The sequence below is a fragment of the Serinus canaria genome, chromosome 8 (genome assembly GCF_022539315.1).
Source record: "Serinus canaria isolate serCan28SL12 chromosome 8, serCan2020, whole genome shotgun sequence".
Taxonomy (NCBI): Eukaryota; Metazoa; Chordata; class Aves; order Passeriformes; family Fringillidae; genus Serinus; species Serinus canaria.
In genome coordinates this window covers 28,479,988-28,492,143 of record NC_066322.1, presented here as the reverse complement: position 1 = coordinate 28,492,143, position 12,156 = coordinate 28,479,988, and the positions used below count along the sequence as shown (strand labels likewise).

The window sequence follows — 12,156 nt, the reverse complement described above, 5'->3', positions numbered from 1 at the left end:
TTGTTCAAGGCAAGGTCGGACAAGGCATGGAGCAAACTGGGATAGTGGAAGGTATCCCTGCTCATGTTAGGCGGAAAACTAGGTGAACTTTAATGCTCCTTCCAGGGATTTTATGACTCTTCCAGAGGCCGTGCCAGCCCCGCCTGACAGAACCGGAGTGACGCGGCCACCTCACCCCGCCCCTCCCCTCACGGCCCAACGGCCGCGGCAGGCGGGGTCTTCCACACCGCGCCCATCAGGACAGCGCGGCCGCTGATAGGGTAGGACAGGGCGGGAACGCGCTGAGCCCTGCCCCCCGATGACGATACGATCTCTGATAGGTCAGCGAGAGTGCGGGGGCGGGGCGCGGAGGATTCAAGCAGTAGGCGCGCGCTGGTACTGCCGTTGGATCCCCGCCGCCTCCCCGCCACCGCCGCGTCCCCGCCACCGCCGCCATGGAGACCATGACCTTCCCCCGCTACAGCCCCGACGACATCATCAGCTACCTCCGCTCGCACATCCTGGAGGGCGCCGAGGCCCGCAACCTGGTCAAGGGCGACGTGTTCGGCAACCCCAGGGTGCGTGAGGAGGGCGCGGGGCGGCTCCGTGTTCCGCCGGCTCCCGTGTGGGACGGACCCACACGGTCGCGCTGGCCCGGCCCGAGTGACCGCGGGGCTGGGTGGAACGGGCTCGGGGTGGGCTCGGGGCTGTGCTCGGGCTTCGCCGTGGTGTCACCAGCAGCACACGGCCTGTCTTCCCCAGTCCTGTGGCAACTCGGTAAAAATAGCCACGGTGTCTAGTTCCAACATCTTGCTTTTAAACATTAAGTGCTTTTAACCCCCCCCCTGCTTCACCCCCTTTCATCACTCTAAGTATTTAGTGTTAGTGAGTGAAGGAAAGTGGCTTTAAAGCAGAGTTGGTGCCTCTGAGTGATTCTTGGTGCTGTTGTTGCTTGGTTTTGAGCCTGCGGTGAGGGGGGTCTGGCCCTGCTTGTTTAGGTGGTTTTTAATAAGCAAAATTGATCATGGATTAGTGCTATAAATGAAAAATTGTTCGGCTTGTGATTTTTTTTTCATCTTCGTGTTACTAATCTAATGAAGGGCACTCATTGCTACAGGATTATAATTTCTGTGACCTTTTTTAGGTTTTTGGCATTGCTTGGTTTGGATACTGCTCAGCAAGCAGCAGTGTAATGAAAACCAATGAAAACCAATTACAGTCAGGGCTGTAATTTCCCAAGCTGACTGCTGCCCCTTGAAACTGAATTATCAACAAATAATGCTTGAACTGAAAAATGTTGAAAGTGAAACTTGGTTGTCTAGGTTGGTCAGTGAATTCAGCCTTCATGTGTTAAAAGCTGAATGCTTTCATGGCCTGGCCTGGGAGCCCCGAGTAATCAAACATATGGAATCCTGATTCATGTCCTCTCTTCCTGCAGCTGGAAGTTTTACACCTGATTTACCTGAGAATCCTGCAGAAAGTGTGTGGGATCCGACTGGAGCACGCCTACATGGTAGGGCTGCCTGTGGCAGGGGTGGTGGGATGTGAAAGGAAAAAATATTGGACTTTCCTGTTCTTTGGGATTCTAAGGGTGCCAGAAATGCCTGTAAGGTCCAGGAGGGAGTGGGCAAGCTTTTGGAGGGACACCATGCCTTGAAAATCCATAATGGGTTCCTGCTAGAGGAGGTTGGACTGAATGGAAGGAATGTAAATGTTTTTTATATTTGATCAACTCTACTCCTCCATTAACTGAGAGGAAAGTGAGGAGAGGCTGATACCTAAACTGACTAACAGTTAATTTACTTACTGTCTCTGGTAGGCAAGAACTTATCCTTGAAACTGAGAGTAAATGGTTTTGTCTCATGGCTTTTCTGGATAAACTGAAAGGGAAAAGTATTATGTGCACAAGGTAACTCTGTTCTTGCCAGGCAGTGCCAGCAGCTGCCATGCTGTGCTGTGAGGTTTAAAATGTCAGAGAAAGGGGACAGTGCATCATTACATTCTCCTCCTGACTTCTCCATGAAGCAGCTGAGTGTGTCAGTTTTGGGGTGTTTAAAAAAGGAGCTTCTTGCTGGTAGCTGTATAATGTTGTGCTGCACGAGTCATGAACAAAGTGAAGCAGAGTTTAGATTCAGTTCCAGAGTTTGTAATGTTGCTGCTTTAGTTGTTATTGTATTTTTTATGTCTTTTCCAGCCAAAGTTGACCCTTAAAATAGTATGCTCTTTACTTTGTTGACATTTTCAGCCTTTAATATCCTTTCCTTGTGGATGGGAAGATCATCCTCAGTGTTCTTAATCTATTGGAATTATTCTATGCTGTAGAAAATACTGCATAATTTTTGTTTAAGTATTCTCTCTCTACTTATGCACTGACTCTCTTTTTACTCTTTAGATGCCCCTCAACGTTGACATAATGTACCCACAGATCCATGAAGGCTTTCTACCTGTCTGTAACTTGTATATTCACATGTAAGTAGAAGATGCTTGCTGGGCAGATGCTCTGGGATGAGAGGACAAGATCTATTTTGTAGCAAATGGGGACAGGACAAGAACAGAGCCATGGTCACAGAGCCTGAGTCACAGTCACTCAGCTGAGGTTGTGTTTTGTTCTCCTTGCAGGGAGCGCTTGCTGCCCATGTGCCGGATCAGTGACTTCCAAATCGCTGATGTTTTAAACCCAAGTAAGCAAGTGCCTCGTAATCCTTGTGTTTCCTGGCTGCTGCTTTGAATTCCAGATGCTTTTTCTCCTTGGGCATGGCCAGATAGGTATCTAGTGTGGAGAAATGTCCTTCTGGCTGCTCTTCTTAAACAAGCTGGTTCTAGTGGACAGCTCTTGTTCCTTATATGGGCTGCTGCAGTCAGTAAGTGAGGGCAGTTTGGAATGTTGTGAATCTGTTGAGCTGCTGGTCTGGAGGTGGGCTGTGACATACTTATAACAGTGTAATAATAAATGGGGATGAAAATTACCCTGACAGCTCTGGAATACTTTAGGATTTCTTATGCCTGTGCTCCACTCCTTTCAATACCCAATTGTGATTCTGCCACAACACAGACTTGGAAAATGCTGCACTGAAGAAATCTTTCACTTCTGGATCTGTCTTGTCTAAGACATTCAAAGCTTTTGTAATCATCTTTCAGAACGTTTGCTTGGAATAAAGACAGAAAGTCCCTGCAGTTCAAATTGCTGCCTTCAGTTTGGCTGATAGCTACAGAGAAGTTCTCTCTTCATAGCTCAAGATTGACACTCTTTCTCCCTGGCTTCTGTTTGAATGGGAGGCTGTGTGTTAACAGCCTTTTCTCCCAGGTGCCACTATTCATTTGTTAAATTACACAGAATTACTAAGTGTTGGTAACCAGCTCGGTGCTGGTTTTTGTGCAGTCTGAAATCTTTGCAAGTTGAGTGGGGGAAGAATTAATTTGGACTGTGTTTTGTAATTTCTGTCTCCTTGAATTATGCCTGGCCCAACTTTTTGGCAGCAATTGCAATGCTTTTGGAAACCAGCTCAGTGAGCTCTTGCAATTCCTCTTTCAGAGACCAAGAGGACAGTTCGCTTCTTCAGTGGCATCCTCAACTTTGTGAACTTCAGGGAATTCCGGCGTGAGGTCTACTTGGAGCTCCAACAGAGCTATGTAAGATGAAGTGCTGATTTATTCCAGATACCTGTAAAGGTATAACTGATATTAACCTAGAACTAAGAGCATGAGGTTTGCACTTTAACTTCAGGCTTATGTAGTATATTGGGATGTTAAATGTAGCCAAGTAATTCAGGAAGGTACTGATTATTACTTAGGATATTACTGAAAGGCTTGGGGTTTTTCCCCCCCAATATATTGGGGGAAAAATATTGTATAGATATATATTTATATATTATATATATACATATATATATATTTATATCTTTCCCCTTACGATATATTATTGGATACTTCAGCCTGGTAAGTGAAGGATTGACACCTTGTACCATTTTGAGAAAAGCTGGGTTGTAGGTGGCTTCTGTTCTGAATGTCTTAGTTCAGAGATGGTGCATTTCATGTGAAATAGCAATGAGCAAGGCTCTAATAAAAGCCCAGAGAGAAACCACACTTCTCTAAAATTAAATATTTAACTTGCAGAAATTAGCTATGGAGAAAAACCAACACCTGGAGGCTGTGAATCGGGAGGCAGCACTGAAGCTGGAGAAACTGAAGTGAGTGTGAGGAGTAAGCACTGTGAGATGCACTGCTTGCCTTTCCTGCTCAGGCTGGATCAGTGGGCCAGTTGTGTGAGGCTCAACAAGTCTGAGTGCAGAACCCCATTCTTGGGTCATAATAACTTGGTTCAATGCTACAGTTTTGGGGAAGTGGGGCTGAAATGTGGCCCAGCAGGGGAGGACCTGGGGGTGCTGGTTGACAGCAGCTGAACAAGATCCAGCAGTGTGGCCAAGGAGGCCGATGGCACCTGGCCTGTATCAGCAAGTGTGGCCAGCAGGACCAGGGCAGTGACCATCCCCCTGTGACACTCCCTGAGTGCTACATCCAGTTCTGGATCCCTCACTGCAAGAGGGACATTGAGTGTGTCCACAAAAGGGCAATGAAGCTGGGAAGGGTCTGGAGCACAAGTCTGATGAGAGAGAGCTGAGGGGGTTTATTCCCTGCTGGCAGATGAAAAAAAAAAACCCAAAAACTTTTAGTGTATGGTTGCTCTGAGGGAATCCTGTGTTTGTTTGTGGAGAGCTAGGTTGAAACTTTTTGCTCTTAGCTTTTAGTGATGTGTCTTTATCCATTTAACAGCTGGAGGAAGCTCATCTTTAACTTAATAGATGAGTAAAGTTGTCTTCCTTAGTTATTTGACATGTTTGCCACAATCTCTGTTTTTCAGGCCATTTAGCCCTGCTGCCGGTGTCTTTGTACCATTAAGTTTTGTTTTTGCTTGTGGATAACAGGATGAAGAAATGGCTGGTTTCCAAGAGAGCTTTCAATACAAAGTGGTTTTTTTTTCTGACAGCTGCTCTTGTGCTACACAGGGGGTTCCCTAGCTGTGATAGGTCTACACTAATATAAGCTATTTGTATGACAGGTAATATGCAAATTTCATAAATGAAAGTCACCACCAAAATTGGTAGGAGTGTTGTACTTTCATGCTTTGCTTAACATGATCTTTAAACTTAGTCCTCTGTGTTTGTGCCACTTCCTTCCAAAAGAGCTCTTTAGATTATACTTCAACTGCAAAATCTTACAAGCAAAGGAAAAGAAGATATATTCATTTGAGACTGTCTTGCTCTGATTACTGAAGTTACTGGCTGTAAACTCTATGGAGGCAGTGATTGTTTTATCTACTGCACTCTGACTGGTCTATAATGATGCTGGAACTGCCCAATATCTTTATTTTTTCCCTCAGCACAGTCCCAGTTGAACATGAGGCAGAGATCAAGCAGCTCACAGAGAACATTCGGGAGCTGGAGCAGCTGCTGAGGCAGGACTATCGTCGGAAACAAGTAGGATCTTGTTCTGTATTCCTCTGAAAACCTGCTGTGGGTCCCTCACTTCTCTTGATTTTATTCCCTTCCCTCTAACTCAGTGGATAAAAGGGACTTTTCTGGTTTAAAACAATGGCCATTTTAGCAAGATGCTGTTGGAACTCTTTGTTTCACTGTAAGGAATGTGAAATGTGCTTTAAATCAGACTTGGGGAATACAAAGGTGTAGTTGAGTCTTTTTTTGAAATGCATTTCTGCAATGACTTGGGAGATGCACATCACACTTCCAAACAGGAAAACAGGCGTGTTCCTCTTTGTTTTCCATTTGAATTCAATGAATTGGAACTGGAGGTGAGCCATGGCAAGAAATGAGGCCTAAGAAGGGTCACCCAAGGGAATGCCTGGCAGAAAGAATAGTGTTAACTGCAGGGGTAACTTTTCAGCAGTGGAAACCTGCCTCTCAGGTCTCATAAGTAACTTTTTTAGCTCCTTTGGGAGAAAGAAAATAACAATCTATGGTCAGGATTTTTTTGTTTTGTCAAGTCCTGTTTCTATTATTAGCATTATTAACCTTGTGTTTGACTGTTATTTGGGGCTTTATGTTAAATTATATTTTTCCCTGAAGAAGAGAGCCCCTGGCAAAGAAAGTTGTGGGGGTATAATAACTGCCAGGGTCAATGAGAACAGGGATAGCCAGTTCCAAATTCTTATCCCTATTCCTAGTTAGCCACTGCTGGCTGCCTCCCTAGTGCTTCCAGTGGTTTTGGTGACAATTTTCTCCTTTCCTGTCTTTGAAATCTTACAGACTGCAGTTTTTTCTACTGGTTATGGCATTCCAAAGGACCCATAAAAGGGATTTCTTCTGTGGACAGATCTATGATAGAAGGATAAGGCAGGCAGCAGCTGTAGAAATACTTGTTGAAAGTTTGGTGCTTTTTTTTTTTCCCAGACGGCTTTGCAAGAGGTGACTTCTCAAAAAAAGGCAGATATTGCTGAGAGAACCCAAAAACTGGTGAGTATAGCTCTGTGTGGGTGCTGGCTGAGAGATCATCTCTCTTTCTAGCATCAGATTATTCTTGGAATTAAGTCACTAGAAATCTGGACCTCTGAGGTGCTGTGGGTTTACCTTGCCTGCAGAGAGTGGGGCTAATGAGGCAGAACAGGAGGTTTTGAACTTGTTTCTCTTCTCCCAGAGTGACAGAGCGTGGCTCTGGAATGCTGCAGTCACTGTCTCAGTAGCCCTAGGTCCTTTCCAACCCAAACCATTCTAGGATTAGCTGGCAGGCTCTAACAGCAGTTAACTGCTGTTCTTCTGCACCCCTGTAAGCAAATGTGGGAAGCAAAATAGGCTGTTGATTGCTTTGATTTGGAATGTTAATGCTGGTTAGAGGAATTTATTTTTAAAACTTCCTAATAAGGAATAACTGCACACCAAAGAACCAGTCCAGTCATAAGACCATGGCAAACCTTGCTACACAATTCCTCTTTGTTCACCTAATTACTAATAGTGAAAGTGTTTGTGTCATCAACTAGAATGAGTATAAAGTGTCTCTGGCTACTTTGAAAGAAGAACAAGAGCAGCTGAAATCCAAAATTGTGGAGAGTCCAGAAGAACGGAAAAGTTACAACGAGATGATGAAAGAGACTATTAAGAAATTGAAGAGATCTAAGGTGAGGTTTCCCTCTGTCCACACTAGGAGGTATTCTGTTAGAAAAAGCATGGTTTACTGGACTGTCATCATCTTGAACTGCTTCTTGAGTGATGGTAAAACACCAGCAGGACAGTGGTTGGTCTGAAATGAAACCACAGCCTCAGAGAATTGAGGGTTTGTGGTAGAGGTGGTGATGTATTTTTGATGGGCTGTTTTTTCCTTTTGAAAAGCAAGATTGCAGTCACTTGTAAAATCAGGTGTTGAACTTTTGAATCTATACCTGCTTGGCTGTTTGTTCTCCAGAGAAGACAATATTTTTTCAGCTCCCAAATATCTTTGTATTTAGAACATTTGTTTCATAGTGCTTCTGTTGTCATTCACTGTTTCTGGAATCAATGGCTGTCTTCACTAATGTGCTGAACACTGAGTTCCCTCCTAGATTTATTTATTCTTTTTAAAATTATAATATCCACTCATTTTTGTGGTTTGAGATTGCTCACACTTCAGTGGTTTGCACTTTGCCTCTGAAGGTTATTTTTGTTCCAAAGGTATAAACTCAATTGCTGTAATTTCAGGCACGAAGCTTTACATAACTCTTGTTTTACCAGTGCAGAATTTCTTCACTGCACAGCTTTTTATTCTGAAAGCTCTTGGAAAAAGCTGATTAATGATTAATTCAGTGTAAAACACTTGTATGTCACCTTTATTTCTGTCCTTCCAAATAAATGCCTTAATTTTATTATTTTTTTAATGAAGAGCTCATTTCGCTATCCCTTAAATATTACTTCTAGTGTCTTTAAACAATGAGGGGAAGGTTCAAAGTTCAATATGCTTTAATTCTATATAAAAGAACTCTAAAGCTGTTTATTGATAGTCTTTTTCTCTCTTTAAAGCAAGAAGTTACTGAGAAATATGAAGGTTATAGAGATGTAGTTGAGGTTCTGCCATCATGCCAAGTGGAATTGCAGTTATACCAAAAGAAGATGGAAATACAGGGAGAAAATGTGGAGAGACTGGCCAGTGTGTCATCAGAGGTCTGTATTATCCAAATTCTATCCTGTTAGGGAGAATTTGATGTCCAAGCAATGTTCCCCTCTTTCCTTTTCACTGTGAAGAATTACATTTTGAAGTTTTCACATTCTTTCTTAAAAATGTCAGTAAAACATTGCTGCTGCTTTGCTGGGTGGCACTAGCTAATGTACTATGCACTAGCTATTGACCACTTTGAATAGCCAAAGCCTTTGTTGCCATAGAAACCTGACCTAAAATAGTTGGAGCTGTCTTGGGGTTGTTGGTAGGAAATGATGGGAAAAGAAAAGTGAAATCGAGTTTCTTCTGCCTTGAGAGTGGAAACTAAGAATAAAAAATTGTTACTTCAGGAAGAGTCATGTCTTAAGTGCCTTTAAATTTATTAATATTGCTAAGCCAGACATTCTCTGATGAAATGTTTGTCACAATACAGTCCCTTGCTATTTTGCCACTAGGTTTTGGGAGAATGCAGTTGTTAGGAGCAATTGAAAAATGGTATGGAGTCTTTTTGGGTATTTGTATAGCATGTGTTCAAATGAGCTTTGGCAAAAAGCTATAGCAGGAGTCCCAGTCACTTCTGAAAGCCATCCTAAGGGAGGGGGCCTTATCAATTTATGTGAATTTATAATCAAAGATCAGGGAAGAAGCTGGCAATCAGATCTTCAAAAAGCAGCCAGCTGCTTGCAATCTTAGCACATTTACAGGGTATGCTGTCTTGATAATTTCCTGCCCCCATTTAATTTATTTCTATTTCATTTATTTCTATACTTTTGTACTCTAGGCCAGAAATCTGGAAGACCAACTTGAGAGCTCTCAGGTAGAGCTGAAAAAGGCCAAGACAGATGAAATGTCCCTGAAGAGAGTGGTGACTGCAAAACATGAGAAGCTTGCTACAGCTGAGATCCAGCTAAAAAAGATGCATGAAGATATTGAGCAGCACAAATGCACCGTGCTCGAGTATGGAGGAGTTGATGTTTCTGCCTGATGCTGCTTTATGTCTTTGTCATGTGCTGCCAAAGTCCATGTCTGCTACAAACACACAGCTTAGCAGTGAGGGGAAAATGAGCAGTGTGGGACAGCTCTGTATGAAGACCAGTAATGCTTCAGGCAGGGATTTGGGGTCTCAAATCAATAATTGCAATGTGACTTGACAGCAATTCTTTTATTGGAGCACTAATTTAATTTATAATGCTTATTCTTGATTCTTTTATCTTCTTAAAGAGAATGTCACATTGGGATAATTTTCCAACTTATCAGACTTCAACAAAGCCCCATTTGCCTTTCATGAATTTTTCATAATTTCCCTTGCCACTTTTGCTCATTATCAAAGATGTTCAAGACCCATGGGGAAATGGGGCTCGCATCTCAGAGGAGCATTATCCTGACATGATGCTTCTAAAACAAAAGGAAAAGTGTCATTTGATCAAAGCCTCTCAGCCCCTCTTCCTTCCTGCCATATGCTGAAGGCAGCACCAAACTGCAGCCCTGGAAGGTCCTGGCTTCACTGTGAGCTTAGAGCTGAGCTGGTAGGGAGAAAATTGATTTTTAAGCAATTTTCATCTACACGGATGGAGAGGAAAGGGAATATGGAACATTATTGGCTGTGGTGGAAGGGAGCTTCTTGCACATGGCTGGGAGAGTCAAGGTTTAGTCAGGCTTGAGGTTTGTGTGGTGTGCAGAATGGCACTTAGTGTATTGCACCAGCTAAAGGAGATTCTTTGGGAGGAAAATATGTTGGACATTGGGAGGGATTTCTGGACAGAAAGGTGAATAGACCTTGGAATGGGCTGCCCAGGGTGGTGTGGAGTCACTGCCTCTGGAGGTGTTCAAGGAAGGACCAAGTGCCATGGTCAAAGTGACAAGGGAGTTTTCATAGGCTGGACTTGATCTCAGAGGTCTTTTCCAAATTAAATGATTCTGTGAGGAGTAGCTTTTAATTTAGCAATGAAAACAACATAGTCTTACACTCCTTTTCATGAAAAGTTGCTGCCTATTTCTGTTTTTAATGTATCAGGTATTTCCCTTGAGTGATTAAATTGAATGCTTTGATAAGCAAGAGGGGAAGGGAGGTAACCTTGGTTGAAGAAAAGAGTTTTGCTGGTGAATAAAAGAATATGTCCTGACTGTTCCCTTGAGGTGGGGAGGTGCATTTGGGCTCCTGCTAAGTATGAGTTTCACTTATTGTACCCAAGGTGTTCTAGTTTAGAAATCACATTAATTTCTGAGAAAGTAAATTCTATATATCGTTGCTTCTGGAAGTTGCTGGTTTTATGTTCATAAAACACAAGGTTTGCTTATGGTGGGCTTCAGTTTCATCTGGAATCATCAAAAGGCTCAGTACTAACTTTTTTTTCTGTCACCTTTAGACATTTTAACAAAGTCCAGGAGAAGAGGGGTGCTGTGTATGACAAAGTTATGGCCATTCGCAAGGAAATCAAACAGAAGAAGGGCAAAATTGAGCAACTGAAGGATGATGCTGAAGAAAAAGCAGCAAAAGCCAAGGTGAGGAGGGTTTTTTACCCCCCAGAATCTTCTCACATTCCTGTTGTAGTTTGGACAGTGCAGTGATCCTCTAAGCAGCCTCCCCTCTGTGTTGTGAATGCTGCTTCTTAAGCTATGGGTGAGACACCCTTGAAATCATTTGAGTCCACCAGACCACTCACTTGACATCTTGCTTGATAAAGATTTAACTTTGCTGATGGATTTTTTTTCCCCTTCTTTATTTTCTCTTTCCAGGAAATACACCTAATTTTGAAAGCTGTATTGGACAAGTGTCATGAATCTCTCCTTAAGGCAGTAAAGACTTCTGCAGCCTCGAGAGCAGAAAAAATTGATGAAATAAGAGAAGGGCTGTTCAGCATTCAATCTTCTGTAAATGCTTCTTAAGCCTGTCTGAACTTGTATTCTACTTTCATTGTGTTTGTGCTCATACCTGAACTCAAGAGCTCCTGCTTTGCATGGGAGGGAAAATAATTCCAGGCAAATCCAGCTTTCTCCAAAACCATGTCAGAACATGATTAGCTTTCCAGGCTGATCCTGATGTCATGGAGATAAGAAAACACTCAGTTTCTGGTGTTTCAGTCTGCACCTGGTCTTAGTGGTAATATTGCAAGTCTTGCTGTCACCAAATGCTCAACATTTTAGACAGAACCTTGCATTTGTAGAAACTGTTCTGCAGACTTTGATCTGGGAGCCCCTGGTGCCTTGGTCTGGCTTGAATGTCCAAGATAAGTCAGTAACAGGTGATGCTCCACCACTGTTATGCAATTAAGATGAAATCCTGACAGAGCAGTAGCATCCATCTAAATGCCAAGTTACTCTCATCATAAATATTTGGAACTGTAAACACTCAGAAGTATCATTTTAATATCATTTTAGTTAACAGTACACTCCCTCTCAATGCTTGAACTCATCGTGTCTGCTTGGTGGGGTATTGAACCCTCATCTGTGTTCATCAGTCTGTGTTAGGATGTCTTAAATATAGACTAATGTTTTGTACCTTAACTTGTGAGTGGTTTTCATTATTTGGAAAAAATAAAATGTTAATTTTTACACTAGTAAAAATATTTTTATGTAAAAGATATTTAAACCTTTTTCTCTTGGGTCTTTCCACGCCCCTAACTAACTTGGCATAAGGTTTCAGCTGGAAAATGTTGCTTTGTACATTTGTAGGAATGTGTGCTATGAGCAGTCTTTTATGAGGAAAGGAGGAGGAGCATTCAAGCAATCTTTAAAATTTTAATTCGTCTCTAGAGGTGCTAGCAAGTCAGTTAGGAAGAGCAGGTGCTTGTTCCTTCTAGAGCTCTTATGAAGGCATCAGACCCTTCTCAAGTTTTGCTTTAAGCTTTTTTATTTAATTTTTTTTTACACTGTAACAGCATTGTTTAGGTTGGAGAAGCCCTCTAAGCTAAAGTGCAGCCATTAACCCAGAACTGCCCCTCTGCCACTGAACCCTGTCCCCAAGTGCCACCAGTGCACTTTGAAATATTGCAGTAGCAGTTCCTTCCTTAGAAAGACTGGCTGGGGAAAGAGATTCCCAAA

The 12,156-nt window shown here is 42.7% G+C and overlaps 1 protein-coding gene across 1 annotated transcript; it reads left to right on the top strand.

Moving 5' to 3' along the window:
* The first annotated feature begins 370 nt into the window (after positions 1-370).
* Positions 371-11,696, top strand: NUF2 (NUF2 component of NDC80 kinetochore complex). The gene is made up of 13 exons (XM_009098438.4): positions 371-557; positions 1,418-1,492; positions 2,372-2,448; positions 2,599-2,660; positions 3,512-3,609; positions 4,093-4,166; positions 5,357-5,453; positions 6,384-6,446; positions 6,968-7,105; positions 7,980-8,120; positions 8,897-9,072; positions 10,482-10,617; positions 10,852-11,696. The coding sequence occupies exons 1-13, from the start codon at positions 435-437 to the stop codon at positions 10,999-11,001; spliced, it is 1,410 nt and encodes a 469-aa protein (XP_009096686.1). The 5' UTR covers positions 371-434; the 3' UTR covers positions 11,002-11,696.
* The last annotated feature ends 460 nt before the right edge of the window (positions 11,697-12,156 follow it).

Bases quoted from the DNA above. Each gene is read 5' to 3' on its own strand.
- NUF2 (XM_009098438.4), top strand. From the start codon at position 435: ATGGAGACCATGACCTTCCCCCGCTACAGCCCCGACGACATCATCAGC. The intron at 2,661-3,511 runs GTAAGCAAGTGC...TTCCTCTTTCAG, and splicing joins CGCTGATGTTTTAAACCCAA to AGACCAAGAGGACAGTTCGC. The intron at 10,618-10,851 runs GTGAGGAGGGTT...TTCTCTTTCCAG, and splicing joins AAAAAGCAGCAAAAGCCAAG to GAAATACACCTAATTTTGAA.